General features: G+C 55.9%; 5 protein-coding genes across 5 annotated transcripts; 2 read left to right on the plus strand and 3 right to left on the minus strand.

Moving 5' to 3' along the window:
• Positions 1-1,135: 1,135 nt before the first annotated feature.
• Positions 1,136-2,440, minus strand: GGS23DRAFT_168977 (domain of Kin17 curved DNA-binding protein-domain-containing protein). Its single transcript, XM_051511535.1, has one exon. The coding sequence runs from the start codon at positions 2,202-2,204 to the stop codon at positions 1,167-1,169; it is 1,038 nt and encodes a 345-aa protein (XP_051375992.1). The 5' UTR covers positions 2,205-2,440; the 3' UTR covers positions 1,136-1,166.
• A 490-nt stretch (positions 2,441-2,930) lies between these two features.
• On the minus strand, positions 2,931-5,271 carry GGS23DRAFT_168893 (aspartate kinase). Its single transcript, XM_051511534.1, has 6 exons — positions 4,989-5,271; positions 4,915-4,934; positions 4,766-4,846; positions 4,386-4,710; positions 3,406-4,324; positions 2,931-3,312 (listed from the first exon to the last, which is right to left on the minus strand). Exons 1-6 carry the CDS (start codon positions 5,076-5,078, stop codon positions 3,215-3,217), a joined length of 1,533 nt encoding a protein of 510 aa, XP_051375993.1. The 5' UTR covers positions 5,079-5,271; the 3' UTR covers positions 2,931-3,214.
• A 2,260-nt stretch (positions 5,272-7,531) lies between these two features.
• Positions 7,532-11,133, minus strand: GGS23DRAFT_547658 (RFX DNA-binding domain-containing protein). The gene is made up of 4 exons (XM_051515100.1): positions 10,638-11,133; positions 9,885-10,512; positions 9,484-9,780; positions 7,532-9,417 (listed from the first exon to the last, which is right to left on the minus strand). Exons 1-4 carry the CDS (start codon positions 10,645-10,647, stop codon positions 7,908-7,910), a joined length of 2,445 nt encoding a protein of 814 aa, XP_051375994.1. The 5' UTR covers positions 10,648-11,133; the 3' UTR covers positions 7,532-7,907.
• Positions 11,134-14,500: 3,367 nt separating this feature from the next.
• GGS23DRAFT_547666 (TB2/DP1, HVA22 family-domain-containing protein) lies at positions 14,501-16,141 on the plus strand. The gene is made up of 5 exons (XM_051515101.1): positions 14,501-14,861; positions 14,987-15,202; positions 15,278-15,303; positions 15,365-15,460; positions 15,520-16,141. Exons 1-5 carry the CDS (start codon positions 14,811-14,813, stop codon positions 15,638-15,640), a joined length of 510 nt encoding a protein of 169 aa, XP_051375995.1. The 5' UTR covers positions 14,501-14,810; the 3' UTR covers positions 15,641-16,141.
• Positions 16,142-17,078, plus strand: GGS23DRAFT_547667 (uncharacterized protein). The gene has a single exon (XM_051515102.1). It carries the CDS (start codon positions 16,661-16,663, stop codon positions 17,030-17,032), a length of 372 nt encoding a protein of 123 aa, XP_051375996.1. The 5' UTR covers positions 16,142-16,660; the 3' UTR covers positions 17,033-17,078.
• Positions 17,079-17,490: the final 412 nt, after the last annotated feature.

Below are 17,490 nucleotides of genomic sequence, written 5' to 3' on the forward strand. Positions count from 1 at the left end.
CCCCCCCTATCCTCTCGATCTGACGACGCATCCGGCCTAGCCTCTTCTAGCGACGTCGATTCAATGATCGCCCGCACTAATGCTCGCCCCTCTATGTAGACAGGCACACGGAGCCGCGTGGTGCTTGTAGCCTGCAAGCGTTATACCGAGGCAGGCAAGCAGACGGCGCCGACGACGACGGCGATGACGACGACGGGGCCGGTGACTACGCCAGCAAGCGAAGAGTTGACAGCGGGCCGCGATTCCGTGCGCAAGGCGCGAGAGCTCGCTTACCCGCCTTGCCGGCACACGCCCACGAAGGGGGGGGAGGGGGGTGGCATCTGGGGCATCAAATTTCAGCCCAATCTCTCGTCATGGCGTCGCGTCGCCGCCCGCCGCCAAATTCCGTGTTTGCTACTCCCCCCCCCTGGCCTGGCAGGGCCGGGGTGGTGGTCGATGAGGCGGTCGCGCATCGGTCCATGGACCTGGATGTCTACGCAATACCCAGCTAGATGGGGGAGCGGGGAAAGAAGGAAAAGGGAACGCATGGAAGAGTGAGGGGGGGGAGGGAAAAAGCACACGTTACATGCAGCATGGGAGACAGCGCAGCCCGGTACGCCGTAGAGCCGCTCCTTGATGACGCGGCGCCGCCGTCACGTCAATGGCCGACTTCCTCCGCTACCGGCCGACGAAGAACAAAATACACAACGACGACAATAACCAAACACCATTAGGTATTTAATAGAGGCAAGTAAGCAGCCGTGTGAAAGCTGCGATGAGGGAGATGGCTAGGGGCAGGAAACCGCAAATTATATCGAGTCCGACGTTGCACGCAGACAAATAGACAGATCTTATATCTACACGAGCCCGTCTCCATGTACGATCTACAAAGGCCGGTACCAAATAACCCCAACACCGCTTGCGCCAGAAAACACGTCCCAGGAGGCCTAGTCAGTTTACGCTTTATCCGAGAGCCCGCGTATGCATCCATCACTCCCTCTTCGACGCCGTGCGGTGTTCGTGTTACGCCCGTGCCGTGCCAGCCGCCTTCTGCCGGCGTTACGAGCAATCGCAGAATCCGTCTCCACGCCCGTAGGCAAATCTGCAAAATCGAGTCGGTATAACCCACCCGCCTAAACGCCATCTGATGCTTCCCGGCCCCTATTCCTTCACTCGCCTCACCCCCGCTACATCCGCTGCCTCTTCCCCCCGCCGTCCCGGCCCGAGAACTCGCGTGGCCGCTTGCGCTCCAGCTCCTCTTTCATGATGCGCTCCGCCTCGCTAATCTTCCTCGGTGGCTCAAACGCCTTCTTCCGCTTCGCGTCCCCACCAGCAGCCAGCGCGTTCCTCTTCGCCGCCGCGAACACGTTCTTAGGGGCCGCCTTCGCGGCCCCCATCTTGAGCGATACCGCGTTGTTGGTCGGGGCCGTCGATGACGAGGAGATGGCGGTGGAGGCCGCTGTTTGTTCGGTCGACGCGGGCTTCTCCGTGTCCCCGTCCTCTTTGGGTGGGGGCGACTTCGACGACGCCGGCTGAGCAGCAGAAGCAGCAGCAGCAGCAGGCTTCGCGCCAAAGGCCAGCTTAATCTTCTCTCCGTCCAGCCTCTTGAGCTCCCTGCTCTCTGCATTGTCCCCGCCCTCCCCCTCCTCGTCCTCGTCCTCGTCGCCCTGCCCGGCGTCCCGCCTCGCGCGGCGGATCTGCTCGCGGATGAGCATCTGCTCGCGCTCTTCGTCGCCCTTGTCGAGGGCCTCGCGGCGGCGCACCTGCTCGCGGCGCCGCAGGGCCTCGGGCGAGTCGTCGATCCAGGCGACGTGGATCCCCTTCTCATTCTCCTCGACCCGGCACAGCCCCGACCGGCCCAGGTGCTTCGCGAACTCGGTCAGCGAGTGCCACCGCGTCGCGTTCATGTGCACGTGCTCCTTGTCCGCGATGTACCCCTGGTAGAAGTGGTTGATGTGCACGGCCTTCTCGCCGTGGCCCGTCCGCAGCTGCTGCAGGAAGTCCCGCTCGAAGCGCGCGCTGAACTCGTCGATGTGCTTCGACGGGTCCTCCCCCACCAGCAGCATCTTGCGCGTGTGGCTCTCGCTCTGCGTGTGCATCTTGAACGCGTTCGCGTCCCGGCACTGCTTCTCGCACACCTGGCAGTACCATCGCAGCCGCTGCAAGCCCTTCGACTTCAGCTTGTTGCTCAGGTACTTGGTCGACCCGACCTCGGCTCGTGGCATCCTGGCGGTGTCGGGAGGAGATTCAAAGTTGGGTTCGGCGGTAGCGGGGAGGATCGGGGGTGGAAGACTATTCGCAGTGTTGCGATGACGGCGGGCGAATTCGTTGATAGGGAGCGGAAATTGATAGATTCGAGTTGTTGGTGGGATAATATGGGCTGGCTGCGAAAGATGTCGGCGCAGGGATCAACAACCGTGGCTTATCGATATGAGAACACGCCACTTGGCAACAGCCGCCAGTCATATTCCATCTCCCCATCGTGGGGAGAACAGCTGTTGCCACCCGGGTATACCCGTACCGCTACATTCCGAAGTACACAAGAGGTACATTGGGCAGGTACCTAAGGTCACTAATCAGCTCATCCCCTATACCTACAGTCTACGTATCACTAACACTTGGAATACCCTCATTCTAGCATTACCGTCGCGAATAAAAAGTATTTGACGACGGTCGTACCTCGGTCAAATTCGGAAGTCTCTCTCTTCCTCTCCCTCTCTCTCTCTCTCTCTCTCTCATAGAACCGATCACGGCCACAGGACAGATATGATGAAACTGCTCTCTATAAACATAGCCTACATACATACCTATATACCAGCAATGCGCCGTTTTCTCGTCCCGCTTACCCGGCGAACCACTGGGTATGTGGATAGCCGGGATGCGTCGCGCGTAAACCCCCTAAGCTACCTTCCTGCCTTTTCCAGGTTTTGATAGCCCAATTTCTACACCCGGTTTCCCTACTAACCCCTTTTCCCGTTCTATACCTAAAAATCCGTGAAGCGCCGGCCGGCTATTCCCATCCTTCTGCTCCGTGTATGCGTATAGATTGTGTGCGAGTTTCAGCGCCTCCCCATCTGCTTAATGCTCTCGGCGCTAGATACAATTCGTAGAAATCGTGAGGCCCGCTACAACAACCGACCTTCATATCCGTCTGTCCTCCACGCCCCGTATTCCCCCCTTTCCCAGATAGCTGGGGAGAGGCAGGTTGGGTGACCGCCGGCAGCGGCTACGAGGTTTACTCTAAAAACGTAAACAGGTTCGTATGCAATATGTTCATCGCCCTCGTAGCCTCTCTAGCGTCGAGGACACACGAGATGTTTATCTCGCTCGCGCCTGTGTAATTAGTTAGCCGACGAACCAGCCTGTAGTATTAAGCCTCCCCTCCGACGTGCTCGTTCACTAGCCCGTGTGTAGCCACTCACGCACCTTGCGATATCATCTCGATATTAACGTTGTGCTCACCGAGGGTGGAGAACATGCGCCCGGCGACGCCGACCATGTTCTTCATCTCGGCGCCGACAAGGCTCAGGATAGCCATGTCGAGCAGGATGCTGACGTCGCCACACTCCTCGAGCTCGGCCGTGGCCTCCTCGAAGTGGTGCACCGACGGGGTCGCCGAGTGGATCGCCATCGACACGTGCACCTCGCTCGTCGAGATCAGGTCGACCGAGATCCGGTGGTTGTTGAGGATCGAAAACACCTTGGCGAAGAAGCCATGGGAGATGGACCGCTTGTTCGAGTGCACGTTGATCACAGTGATGTTGTTCTTGATCGTCACCGCGGTCGGTCGCCGGGGCGTCTTGCGCAGCGATAGCTCCGACGGCCGGGACCTCCGGATCTGCTGGCTCGGCGCTTGTACGGGATCCGGGACGATGGTGGTGCCGTTGCCGCGAGGGTTGTTCACATTCTTGATACGGATCGGTATCGGCGGGTCGGCCTTGATGACTTGGTCCATGGTGAGATGGTGGATGACTTCGGAGCCGTAGAAAGTGAGCTCGGCCGCCTCCGAGGGCGTGATGGTCGCTAGCAGCCTTGCCGTCGGGACCTTGGTCGGATCGGCGGTGAAGATGCCGTCCACCTCCTTCCATATCTGAAGCTCCTTGGCCCCGAGACCTACGGCAACGAGAGCGGCGCACAAGTCGGTGTACCCGCGGCCAATGTCTCCGTCCATCAGACTGCCAGGGACGTTGCCGAAGAAGCCCGTAATCACCGGCACCCTGTCTTGGCAAGCCTGGACACGCTTGCGGAAGGCGGCGGCGGCAGTCTTGTAGAAGGCCGGACTCAGCCGGTCGGTGCTGTCGCAATGCATCAAATCGGACAGGTCCACGTATTCAGCCTCGATATGCTGCGACGCCCGTTAGCCAAGATGAGCGGATGGATCTGTTCACGCGGGAAGTGGGGCGAACCCGGTCTCGGAGCAGGTACGCCATAAATCTGCAACTCAGCTTCTCTCCGAAGCTCACCACGCGATCCTTAGATCGGGCATTGACCTCCAAGTTGAACCGCCTGGCTGCGAGGACGTAATCTATCAGCTCCTGGCAGTCCCCCTGGATGTCGGCGGCGAGCGCCTTTTGCAGGGCGGGGTTCTTGACGAATTCCTGTACGGCGGAGAGGTGCTCCTCGCAGATGGCCTGGATAGCGGACTTGGCCTCCTCGACAAACTCCTGCTGAGCAATGACATCGGTGGTCGCTACCGAGACAGAGCGCAGGTTCTGATAGACGTCTAGTAGGCTACATGCCCCCGGTCAGACGGTATAAGGGGAACAGCCCGGCCCGTGTGACTCACCGACTAGTAGTGCCCGTAGCCTTCTTGCCGGAGCTCCTCGCAGAGCAGACGACAGCGATCCTATTCGAATCCAAGCCGGTTCTTGTCATCGAGGGTCAGCATTCCATCACGGCGAGGCCCCAATGGCAACCTCAGTCTGCGGGACATACCGAACAATATCTCGAGCAATCTGCGGCCAGGTCAGCTTCTGCACTACGCGGGTTGGGCATAACTAGGAACGAACAATATCTGGGAATTTGCCGATGCTGGTGCCTCCAAACTTCTGCACGATCCAACCTTGATCGCTGGTGTTGATACAAGGTAAAGCACCCATGGCTCTCGGAAGAACTCGAGCAACGAAAGGGGGAGGGGGGAGGGGGAGTTATGCTGGTGTCACCCGTCGATGTACGTCGAGGTAGCAGTGGCTACGTGCGACGTCACGCCCAGAGCGCAAAGGTGTAGGAGTTGAATGGTGAGACGACCTCGGTGCGCACTTGGGACGAGTACCTAGAGCAGAGTCGGAGGCGATATCACAGAGAGCGGCACGACAACACCGACGGCGGGGAATGAACAAGAGTGAACAAGGGAGCGAGTTGCCAGGTAGGTCGGTAGGCAAGAGGGAGGTGAAGCTTGAAAATAGATACTAGGTCACTTTTTTCCCACTGGTCGTAGAGCAGTCCCAGCCGGGTCCTTTTAAAGAAGAGCTGGCCTGGCTTGGCTTCACCACGGGTGTTTATCGATAGTCCCCGGGAGAGTGGCCTGGATCGGAGGTGGGCAGATTGGGTAGAAGAGAGAGAAAAAAAAACAAGAAATGAAGAGACGAGACGAGAGAACAGAAGGTAGGTAACGGTTTAGCGTGCTAGAGCGGTCCAAGGGAGACGGGGTCTGGCAGACGGAGCTAACTTGGCCTGTCGTCTGTCGGCTACCTCTACTAGACGTAGACGTGAGGTACTCGTAGGTAGTATAGAGGTAGCTCGACGAAGAGGCCAGTTGGGAAGGCGTCAAGCACAACACCGGCCAAGAAAACGCAACCGCGATGGCGGCACACAAAAGCGGGACCGATGTGGGGTGGCTTCCGTACCTGGCCGTATGCAGGGAGCGGAGGTTATGGTGGTAGGGGGGCACGGAGGGTGCTGTCCTTCCTGCTATGCAATGCGAGTGTTGTTGTACATACGTCTAGACCCGCACTTGCCTTTGAACTACAAGGGGTGCTTGCCTTGGGTTGGGTACGGTAAGGTAGGTAGGAGGTATGTACAATACGATCGGTACATTAGGTACCTTAGGAAGTACCTACCTACCTACCTGTATGTGGGTTACCTGGGGTAGCGGCATTTGTAGTTGCCTATCTACCTACCTGCCCAGTAATACCTCCCAACAAGGCTGCCTATACCCGGTACCTGGGAAGTGAGTGAGACTAGGAGGTACCTAAGGTACCTAACCCTACCCTCCTGCGGCCCTCCCCATACCGGATGCTATAGGAGCAACGGGGACGGCCACGGCCACGGCCACGGCATCACGCATCCGTCCATTGGGCAGGCGAGGCGCCTCGGGGTAAGCAACCCAGGGTACAACACCGACCTACCTACCTATATCGGGTCGCCTGCGCACCCTTAATTACCTTGCTTACCCGGGCAGGAATGCCCTAGCGTCAGGGTACGCTCAGCGAACCAGGAGGGCAAAGTCAGCTTGGCCCAGTGTGTTCAACGCCGACGGGCCGATCTTTGCTATACCTATACTATGTAGTACGCTTGCCTGCCTACCTTGCTGTCGCCGTCCAACCTCCCCTCGTAAACCCGGCCGCCGCCCTCCTACATGAACCCTACATGCGTACGTCTCCTAGTAAGACAAGTCCTGCGACGCCGACGAGATGCGCGCGCAGCCTGCGTCTCGCGGCATACTACCTACCTAAATCGGACCCCGAGCTGAGCTGAGCGCGCCTACCGGAACGCACCCAGGCCGCACGCACGCACCGGCGGGACAGCGCGCGGGCGCGGGCGCGCGGCGAACCCCCTTCCCTTCCCTCCCCTCCCTCCCAGGACGAACACGCAATACGCGCGCCGCGGGGACCCCTCGCGAAACACTAGCTCTTACTATCGCGCCGTCGTTCTAGGCAGCTCGGCGCAGGAGGCAGGGCCGGTGGCGTCGAGAGAGGTTCGCGGCACGAACACGCACCGCTCGCGACGCTACCCGGCCGCCAGCTGAGTGAAGGAGGGAAGGAGGGAAACGAAATTAAAATAAGACGAATCCGATGCACATGTATAGTACACACATATGATCGCACCTTCGGCTGGGCGCGCGGAGGGCGGGCCGAGGGCGAATCGCGCGCGCTCGTGGGTATCTTAGCAAGTTTGCCTATCTGCTACCTGTCTGGCCGCCCCTATAGCCGAACGTGTCAGGCAGGGGGGTGGGCAGGCCGTTATAGTAACAGACCAAATGGCACCGAAGACCAATTCCGTGTCGTGCTTCCTTCTTCTTCCTGGGAAGCGGAGGGGAACGCCTACGTCCCCCCCCCCCCCCCCTCCTCGAGGAAAAGGCGAGACAGATGAAAAAAGATGAGAAAAAAAAAAGAGCCACCGAGGCCGTCCCCTCGAGACTCTTGACCGTTCACTGTACAGACCTGACTGATACGGAAATATCAGCCCCGATATCGTCTCATCCGCCGTACTCAGACGCCCTCTCCTCAGGCCAAGTCCAACCGTTACCAGGTTCCAGTCCAGGCCTACAAAAAAAAAAAGAAAAAAAGAAACCACCCCCCCCCCCCCCTTTTTTGTTCCCTCCTCGCCCTCCCCTTAGTATCTCAGTTACACAATTACAAGTGATACTCCTCTCAACCGACCGCAACGAGTCCATCGTCTTCTCTTCGAGAAACCCCCCCTCCACAAACTAGTTGCTCCCGGTCGTCTATCGTGTCTGGTCATGCCATCGTACCTTCGTGCGTGTGTGCGAGCGTGCGTGCGAGCGTGTGGTGTATGCGTTGTATGTTCGGTGACGGTCCCTCCTCGCGTGGGACTACGCATGAAATGGAAGAAGAGAGGAAAAAACGGGAAAAGGTGCCTCCAACGCCGATTATTAATATATAGGTAACTGGGTCCGGGGTGAGTGGCCCGGCCGGCGTGGGGCGCGCGCGAGAAACGTAGTCGAAGAAACAAGGGCGAGTCGCCGTCTACTGCAGCTCGTGGTCCAGGCCGAGAGACTGCAGGCTCTGGCCGTGGCCCGGCTGGAAGTCGTACTTGTCCACGGGAAAGTCTTCCTCGGGCGTCCGGATTCCTATTCCGCTGTCGTCGTGGTTCGTCGACATATGGATCGGGTCTTGGTTGTTGGCGTCCGCTTGGGATGGAAACAACGCGCGGTCGGGCTGTGGTTGCGAGACGCGCGGCATGTCGATGTCGTCGCTGCTGCCACTGTTGCTGCGGCCGCTCAAGTGCGAGCCTCGATGGTTGGCATCGGTATCGGCCGCGGCGGGCTTGGGGACGCTAGCGGCGGCGGCCGAAGACGAGCGCTTGGCCTTGATGAGCCCACCGAGCTCGGCCAGGAACACGATCATCTCGTCGACGAACACCTTGGTCACCCACCACGAGCTAAAGCTCTTACTGCCCGCGATGGTGAGATCGCGCATCACCTCCATCCCGACGCGTTGCACGCATACGACGATATCCGCCGGTGACGCGTACGGGAAACGCCCCGGCAGGGATCGCAGGAACGCGACCCATCCGTCTAGCACTGTCCGCTTGTCGACCTCGCGGGATTCCGCAGCCGGCGGGCTTCCCGCCAGCTCTCCGTATAGCGTGAGACACTCGAGGTCCCAAGGAACGTTGGCAGGGTTGATCAGAGCGCGAATCTCGGTGAGCAAAAGATCGACGACGTCGTCCATACCTCTGGCGGGCACGCATTCCGAGATCTTGCGGATTCTGACCTTAGTAATCCAATCGAGATACATCAGGTCCCGGTTGGCCGGGTTGGACAGCATGTTTGCGGCAGCGTGCGCCGTGAGGTTGACGCGTAAGATGCGGTCGAGAAGGTTGGCGAAGATCGTCGCGGGTCCTTCTTTGGCCTTGAGGAGGTGGCCGGGCTGTCCGTTGAAAGACTGGCGGATGTGAGCGACCAAGCGCTCCGAGATGTTACGGAGGGTATCTAGCACCGTTGTCGGGACCACCTGGAGGGTGAGATTGGATAATATCTGCATCATACGTTTGTACAGTACGAAATCGCACTCCTCGATCCACGGGGCGATGCTAGGGTTCGAAAAAAGCTTCTGCACGGGCATGGTGAGCGTGCCCTGGAAAGAGGTAAACAGGTGAAAGAACGCCCTCTCTTTACAGTAGCGGATACATTCAACAAGCGAGGTGCAATGGGATCGATACAGAGCCGTCAAGGACTTCGCCGCATCGGGGTCGGTTCCGTCGGGGAGGAAGGGATCGATACTGGGCAATATGAGAGCTTGCGACTGTTGGAAAGACTCGTCGGCCTCGTCCACAAACGCTAGGCGCAATGTAGTCTTGGCCTTGGACGAATTGAGCTGGTCCATAGACGTAACGTCGGGCTGGTTGTAGACGCTGACAATTCCGTAGTGGGATTTTTGCGATATTGACTGGGCGTCTGGATGCTGTCGTAGCGTGGGCGAGGCAAGGGTCGAGTTCTGGCCGTTCAAGGCAGGAGATTGAGAGGGAGCGGCACTGTTAGGTGTCAGAATAGAGGAGGGCACGACGTAGCGCACGCCGCAGCGGCCGGGTTGGGCTTACCTGAAGGTCTGGGTGAATGTCATGGGCTCCGGGAAGGGAAGCGTTGGCTGGGAGGCCGGCTCTCCAGGAAGCTCGGGCTGCTCTTCGATCAATGTAAAGTCAACGTAGTGATATTTAGACTCTCCGCGAATTCCGAGACGACGCGTCTTCAAGTCACGGAAGAGCACTCGGACCAGCTTTCCAAAGCTAGCTGGATTCAAGACCGTTATTCTCTCTGTCGCACAGCGAGATGCGTAATTCGCATACACTCGGCTCCTGGGCACAGAGCCTTTACCGGCGCTGCAGACTTGATTGATCCTATACGAGAGGGGGGAGAGAGAGAGATCCCAGTTAGCGGAGGCGGTCTCTTGCCGACATCATCCTACTACCCACTTCCGCCTTCTCGGCGGGTGTGAACTTACCACAGCATAGCAAAGATCTGGCGGGCGCGCTCGGAGTTGGGGCCGCGTTCGTTGCCGTGGAGCTCCTTGGCGACGTCTCCCAGGTACCGATGCTTGTTGGCGTGGAACAACTGGCGCATCTCGAGTTCATTGTTTGCGCTAGCTCGGCTCGAGGACGGCTTCGAGGCGGGCATAGGCCCGGCGAGCGGCTCGCCCTCGTCCAGGTTGTCGCGGTCCATGATCTGGCTGTCGGCGTCGGTGAAGCTGGCATTTGTGCCGAATGTCTCGGGCGGGAGGCCGTGATGCAGGGCCGGGTGCTGGTGGTAGGCCATGGTGGACCCAGCGGTGGAATGCATGCTGGAATCGACGGGGAAGGACTGAGCGGCATGCATCTGCGAAGCGGGACGGAGCATCATGTCACTGGCGGGCATCGGCTGTACGGCGGAGGGATCCCTGGGTTGGCTATGGTCGTTGGGGACCCATTGGTCTGCGAAGCCGGGGTGGTGCGGCATCAGACTCGGCTGGTCGATGGTTGGCTGGGTAGCAACACTATGAATCGAGGCAGTCGAGCCTCTCGACAGGGCCCTCTTCCTCGGGTTGAGGGGGCGGTGATGCTGCGACATGGCGCCGGCATCGAGAGGCTGGGGATCTGCAGGGCAATTAGAGGAGAGGAACAATGGAGCTGCATGAGGTAGCAAGAAGACCGGAGGGTCGGAGTAAGGGGGACTCGGCTGCGGTGGTGCTTTGCAGGCTTTATTGGCAGAGGGAACATACTGGTCTCCATGGGTCGTAGGGTTGTTTACCCCGTGCAGGTGGTATGCGACCACGATAAACACGGCAGAGGCGGCACCACAAGCGGCGGCAGACAAAGGCGCGCGGTTAGAAAACGGGAAGAATAATGCGAAATCGGTACAAGAATCAAACCGTTCTCGGAGCTAGCGTGTGCAGAGAGAGACACCGCGTCGCGACGGTGCATCGGTGAGGGCGACAAGCCTGGACAGATGCTGGGAGAGCAGGAGCAGAGATGGAGGAGACGACCAGCCAAACAACAAGAAAACTCTCGTCGGGGCAACGGTGGAGAGCTGGGCTAGGATTTTTGTGGGAGGGATGCGAAAGGATGGGTGGCTTGGTTGATTGGTCGGTTAGAATTACAGATGGGGAAGAAGTGAGTAAGAGAGTGAGTGAGTGAGGGAAGCGGAAGAAGCAGACTGGTGCGGGTGTGCGTCGTGTGCGTGTGAGAGAGAGAGGACGAGTACCGGGCCACCTAACCCGGACTGGAGCGTTGAGGAGACGATACAAAAAATAAAAACAAAAAACACAAGCCAGGGAGCAGACGCAAAATAAAATAAAAATAAGATGAAAATAAATAACCTATCAACCCCGAATTCGACGACGAGAGAGGAGGACAAGCGTTAAGCCGTTAAGCCTAGCCCCCCCCCGCCTGATCGCTTCTACCTGACAGTTTGCTAAGCAGGTACCTAACTTAACCTACTATCAATCCTCGCGGCGCGTTACGGGGCCGCGATACGGTTAATTTCCCCCCAAATTCCTGGTAATGCCAAGGTACCCGAGACGCGGAAGACCACAGCGCTTGGGAGTATCCGCGTATCTGCGATATATCATCGTGATCCGCCCACCCGAGGTTCATTATCATCAACGTCTACAAACGCTTGCACGCACGCATACCTGGCCAGAGGCTGCCTAAAGTACCGCCGTTAGACACAGGCATAAATTACTCAGTAGTAGTGCCCTCGTATGGGGCACGTGCCTACAGAATCTCCGTACCGAAACGTAAGCAAACAGACACCCCGCTGGTACCGTATCTGCTCCTCCCCCGCACGCGTTGGGTACGGTGTCGATTATCAGATCTCGAGGAGGCTGCAGGCGGCATTACTCACATGATGCCAATGCCCATATGTGTGTGTGTTAGTACGCATGTATGTATATACGTACGTATACACCTACCTACCTCCTAAGGTAGGAGGAGGTACGCGGGCAGAGACATCGATGGATCTGCATTCCGAGGTACGTCGACATCAGTGCTTATATACCTACCTGAGTAGGTATGTATTACCTCCAGTCGGATACATCTTGCTGGGTAGTGGATAGACGGCGGCTAACACGTCGATGGGGCTACCTCCACAGGCGGTGTAAGTAATATACCTAGGTATATAAGAGGTACCTAAGCGCCTACAAGAGGTCTACCAGAGGCATGCACGTAGCTTTACAGGTATGAATGTGTTTCTCATAGCACAAACACCCAAGGCACCTATATAGGTATGTGGGTACGATCTGGCTGCCGCATTCGATGATGTTTTAGGTATACCATATATTACCATATGTGAAAGTAAGCTGCACTCAAACGAGACTATGAGAACGAGTTTGCATGCCTCCGAACAACCCCTAACCTCTACCAACTAAGATCCCTCTTCATTACGCACCTAATATAATAACACATGGGTGTATCTCGTGTATTTAAGCCCGCATTACCTTCCCGGGGTATTCATACTTGCCTTCTCACACATAAGAGGTACCTCCTAATACGAGTAGGTAGGAGGTAGGTGGGAAGCCCAGCAATATACCTCTACCCAAGCCCCTTTTATTATGGGACGATATACCAAGTTCTTCAAATGCTCATGAGCGCAAGGAGAACCTATATCTCTGTAACGGACCTGGTATTTACACCCGTGATGTAAAAACCATAGATATATCTGCATAGGTACCTAGCTACCTACGTAGCACATGATAATAGGTGGCACACATATGGCTATGTAGATATTTTATCTTCGAGCGTGTACCTCCTTACTCTGGACATATATATCCAAGGTAGGAGAAGCTTCCAATTGTGAAGTGCAAAACATCTCCATCAAAGTGTGCACGTTCACTCGTTGGACGATGTCTCGTCGTGCAATTAGACATTACTATCCACGTGCATACTCGCTGTTTATCATCCGGAATCTCGAAATTTCCACTTGGTGTCCACCCACCTCGAAATCCACATCTCCTCACACGACACACATAGCTACTACTCCTTAACGTAGTTAGGTGGACCCGTGAATGCTATGGACCTCCATCTAAGACCAACTCCAGTAGCGTTCATGCTAGAAGATATCTATAGGTATATCCACTTCATTAGAAAGGCCCAGCGGGCGTCCTGATCTCCATACCCTTAGCCTGGTAACACTATCCACATTGCTAGTTTGAGGGCCGCAGCAATAGACCGGAGAATACATGTACTTGAACTTGGCAAGGCTGTGCAATATTCACCTGGTTCTCGCTGTGCCTCCGACTATTAGAACACGGCAGGCAGTAGTCGCAGATATACCCCTCCTCCTCCCTCGCCCGTTCTTATTCCCTCAACCAACCTTACGGCTTATCACCTCAATGGTCGACGAGGTGGGCATGCTTTTAGAGACAACTTCGTTAACGCAGCACAAGACCTGTCGGAGATAAGGCCAGTGAAGCAAGCGTCTCCCCGCAACCTATCTACAAACCGCGCCAGAGAAGGCTTGCACCCGATGTGGTAATGGTCGTGCCATGGTACGAATCAGCTTCCAGGGCCGCTGTCCGGCATCGCGTTTATGAAAGGGGTCCATCAAGGTACTCATGGAGGCATACTAACCGCGAGAAGAATGGGAGAGCAGCAAGCCGAGCTTCATACCAAGGAGACATGATAAGAGGGAAGTCGTCGTCTCCGGGACCTACCTACATAGACTAGTTAGAGATGTCCTCGAAACAGTCGACTCCACACGTGTTTCCAATCTCATAAGAGACGCAGCCTGGAGACATCTTCTCGGAAACTTGGTGGTCTCTTGCTGGATACCTGAGACTTTTGAGAGAACCAGAAGGCCGGCTCACACTGTGGATCTAATACTCTTGCTGTGGGTATTAACCTTACCTGGAGGCTGGAGGCACCCAAAGTGCGGATACCTAAGGCAATTATGCTAGACGCCTTGCATTGCTTGTTCCTAAACCATGAATAAGGCCGAGAAATGAATTGCTCTACGTCATCTAGGATGGGTATACTAATCAACAATCAACGATCCAGCCCTTAGGCAGGTAGGTTACCTAGGTATATATGCTAACATCTACTAGTAATTATATACTCGGTACATTATTGCTATCTTCCATTGTATACCTGCCTCCTGTATGAATGTATATACCTCTTTCAGGTTCCTTCAGTTCCTTTCCTATTATGTCTACTACGTCATTTGTTATTAAAAATTCGTAAGGTACCTTTCAATACTACCTGTGTACCTAAAATCAGTGTGCAGCTAAGAGACACCCAGGTACCTACCTATTAGGTACCTCCTATCTGGTATGCCTGCGCCTTTGCTGTACCTTAGATACCAGATAGGTATTGCTTAAGGTAAACTTGAATCTTCCTCCATTCCAGTTCTATCAACTCCATGCTATTTGGACATGTATAATAAGGAGAGGTATTGGCTCATCCTGCAGACGCTTTGGATTCCTTATCTACCTACCCGTATTGCGCCAGAGATCCCATCTCTGTCTTCTGTCTACCTAGAGGTTGGCAATGCCATGCAAAGGCTGGACGTTAGGCACAGTACATCGTATCGAGCCCCTCTGGGTACTGCATGGGCCTCGTTCCTCCACGTATCTGTACCGTACCCCTAGGTACACAGTAGGACCAGTCATCGTAAGTCCGGATAACAAACGCCGATGATCCGCCATCCCACTTCATTCCTACGTGTACGTTGCGTCCATATTAAGCAAGGTGGCTTTTTTTTTTTTGTAAACTACTAGCCCTAAAATACTACCACAGCCGGCTTTCCTCTGCCTCCTTTGACATTGGCAACTTCATCATCACCCCCGCCCTCCACGCAACACCTTATCGACCTGGTCCTCCTTACCCCTTGCCAAATAAGAAGAGTGTCATCTCGCAGCCCGTTCCAACCTTTACACATATCTAGCAATCAAGCAAAGATGTCTGCCCAGGATCGCGTCCAGCATTATGTGTCCTTACTTGACCGAGAGGTATGTGATGAAAACCACCTTTACCCTATTACGTACCTTGGCCCTGCCTGCCGTCCTCTTCCTCGACCTCGGGCCGAGTCAAATCTCCGACCAGACCAGAAGACTAACGGCAGCTTGCATAACAGCTCTCCAAGTATGATGCCCTCAACAACCTAGAGAAGCAGATAGGCGTCCCCAAGGTCTATGCCGTCATCGGCGTCGCCAGTCTCTACTTGTTCTTCATCATCTTTAATCTCGGAGGCCAGCTCCTCACCAACTTCGCCGGCTTCGTCGTCCCCGGATACTATTCCCTCGCCGCCTTGTTTAGTACCACCAAGTCGGATGATACGCAATGGCTGACGGTATGCTCACGGCCCCTCCCCTCCGCCTCGACTGCGAAGAGGTATTATCAGCATCCTGTTGCTAACTCGCTCTAGTACTGGGTCGTCTTCTCCTTCTTCTCGTAGGCCACCCGCTGCGTATAATCCGTTCTCTAGTGTCTGCGTTGCTGATACCCTTCACAGCGTCGTTGAGAGCGCCTTCAGCGTCGTGTATTGGTTCCCCTTCTACTACACCTTCAAGTTCATCTTCCTCCTCTGGCTCTCGCTGCCCATGTTCGGGTTAGTAGTTGCCTGCCGAAACGCCCCGTGCTACGTCGACAAAACTAACCGCGCTCCAGTGGTGCGCAACTGATCTTCCGATCCTTCCTACAACCTATGCTCGGCCGATACTTCTCCGAGTCTGGCTCGACTGCTGCCAACCTACGCGCCAAGGCCGACTCGCTCGGCAAGGACCAGTAGGCCAGTCTATCTGACCGGACCATTGCTACGAGCATGGAAGCAAGGAGCGCAGCGACCCGCACTATTCCAGCAGACAAATAAAGATTTACCGAATCGGTGGGACTAGAGCACTTGTTGGCAATGGCCCATACTTAGGGGGGGGAACGCCCCAATGAGGAACCGAAGAGACGAGGCGATGACGTGGTAGGGGAGGACTCGTCCAGCACCGCATCGCAACATGGTTACTGGTTCTTGCAGCGTTGGTACTGGCTCGTCTTTGCGCTGGGGATATGGTTTCGTTGGGCGGACATAGACACAGGCTTGAGTGTGTGTGGCACACGTACCTCGAGGGAAGGTATAGATAGAATGTGGATCACGAACAACTTGGTACTTTGACAGCATTCCCGGCGCTGGAATCGTTCTGTTGAAGCTCAAGTTTTTTTTTTCTTCCTTCACTGTACGGACTGAGTAGTATGTAGGACTTGCTTTGTCCTGAATTATGATTGATGATTTGAATTGCTATCTGGTCCCCGGCTAATAGGTGGCTGCGTGTTCCCGGCAAATCAGCTACGTGCTCGAGACGCTCGCCCCTAGCCATCGCTATTCTGCGCAGGTGTCAAGTCAAATCTGACGTGGATAAATGCGCAAGGGGACTGAGCAGGGAGGGGGTGGTTGAGTATTTGACCCATTCAAGTTACGATTCGAGAAGCTTCGGGGGATGTTCGCACAGCTTTTTATTTCTCACGTGTGGATATTGTCGATTCTGTGTGACGTCTATAGAATTAGCGTATGGGCGGCCCAGTGTTAGCGAACATCTGCTTGGTTGCCATGTGTGTAGTCTCAGAACCCCCCTCCGATTGTGTTATTAACTCAGTGACTGCCGTTTTCCGCAAGCTCAACCAGACAAGACGACGGCTGAGCGCCATCGGGTTACCAGGCTCAAAATAGTCATCAGGGTATATCGAAGGGGTTGCGCGAGAACAATGCCGTGGCTTTCCTTTCCTCTTCCTCGGACTTACCTCCAAGACAGACGTGTAACGCATGCAGCCCTCCTGTAGGTACTGCTCCACGCTGGGGGTAGACCAGGAATCGGCCCAGCTTGCCGCCCGCCCACGTGCCCATCGTAGGTGCGAAGCCGCAGCGGTGCGCCGGCTGGCAGATTATGTCCGGACTTGCTTCAGGTCATCACCGCATCATGGTAGCCAGCAGTTAAGGGCCCTCGTGATGATGGTTTTAAGCAAGGGATTCATCGAAAGTTACTCTCGACGCACGCAGCAGAGTCGCCAGCAGCGTGGAAACACACGGTGGGTGGGCGAGCTGGCGGTGGTTTTGCGTTGGTGGTCTTTTTCAAATGTTTTTGTTTTGGAGAAAGGGGAAAAGAGGGAAAAAGAGGCGAGGCATGCAAGAAATTAGCACCTACCTCCTAGGTACCCAGGTACCTGAGGTAGATTGCATGGCTTATAGCCTATAAGTAGGTGCCTTATCGGGTTCGATATCGTGCCCGCTTCTGGTGTGCCTGAAAGGCAAGCGTCGAAAAATGACGTCCGAGAAGGGAATTGTAAGAACGGCGTTCACCGCCTGCCCTAATTTAGCGGACATTGGGTTAGACATGTACCTACCAACGTTGCGGCCAGGTACCCGGCGCCGTAAGGCCATAGAAGGTGCCGAAGCCTGGAGGATAGCGGAAGGGCAGCGCCATATAGGCATCGCGTAGGGACGGCTATACACTCGCCTTTATGAGTAGGCGTTTGGGGGTTATCTCGGACTTGGGCACGTACCTGAAGCAAGGCCTTCAGGTACCTACTTTGGGTGGCGCCAGGGCGTGTGGTACATGTGGTCGACAAAGAGGTACATACCCGACCGCAGGCGCA

Source organism: Durotheca rogersii (assembly GCF_024521655.1).
Source record: "Durotheca rogersii strain YMJ 92031201 chromosome Unknown GGS23scaffold_2, whole genome shotgun sequence".
In the NCBI taxonomy this organism is placed as follows: Eukaryota; Fungi; Ascomycota; class Sordariomycetes; order Xylariales; family Xylariaceae; genus Durotheca; species Durotheca rogersii.

Bases quoted from the DNA above. Each gene is read 5' to 3' on its own strand.
- GGS23DRAFT_168977 (XM_051511535.1), bottom strand. From the start codon at position 2,204: ATGCCACGAGCCGAGGTCGGGTCGACCAAGTACCTGAGCAACAAGCTG.
- GGS23DRAFT_168893 (XM_051511534.1), bottom strand. From the start codon at position 5,078: ATGGGTGCTTTACCTTGTATCAACACCAGCGATCAAGGTTGGATCGTG. The intron at 4,325-4,385 runs GTTCGCCCCACT...CGGGCGTCGCAG, and splicing joins CGTACCTGCTCCGAGACCGG to CATATCGAGGCTGAATACGT. The intron at 3,313-3,405 runs GTGCGTGAGTGG...CTAATTACACAG, and splicing joins TATCGAGATGATATCGCAAG to GCGCGAGCGAGATAAACATC.
- GGS23DRAFT_547658 (XM_051515100.1), bottom strand. The intron at 9,781-9,884 runs GTAAGTTCACAC...CCTCTCGTATAG, and splicing joins CAGATCTTTGCTATGCTGTG to GATCAATCAAGTCTGCAGCG. The intron at 9,418-9,483 runs GTAAGCCCAACC...GACACCTAACAG, and splicing joins ACATTCACCCAGACCTTCAG to TGCCGCTCCCTCTCAATCTC.
- GGS23DRAFT_547666 (XM_051515101.1), top strand. From the start codon at position 14,811: ATGTCTGCCCAGGATCGCGTCCAGCATTATGTGTCCTTACTTGACCGA. The intron at 15,203-15,277 runs GTATGCTCACGG...AACTCGCTCTAG, and splicing joins ATGATACGCAATGGCTGACG to TACTGGGTCGTCTTCTCCTT. The intron at 15,461-15,519 runs GTTAGTAGTTGC...ACCGCGCTCCAG, and splicing joins CTCTCGCTGCCCATGTTCGG to TGGTGCGCAACTGATCTTCC.
- GGS23DRAFT_547667 (XM_051515102.1), top strand. From the start codon at position 16,661: ATGCAGCCCTCCTGTAGGTACTGCTCCACGCTGGGGGTAGACCAGGAA.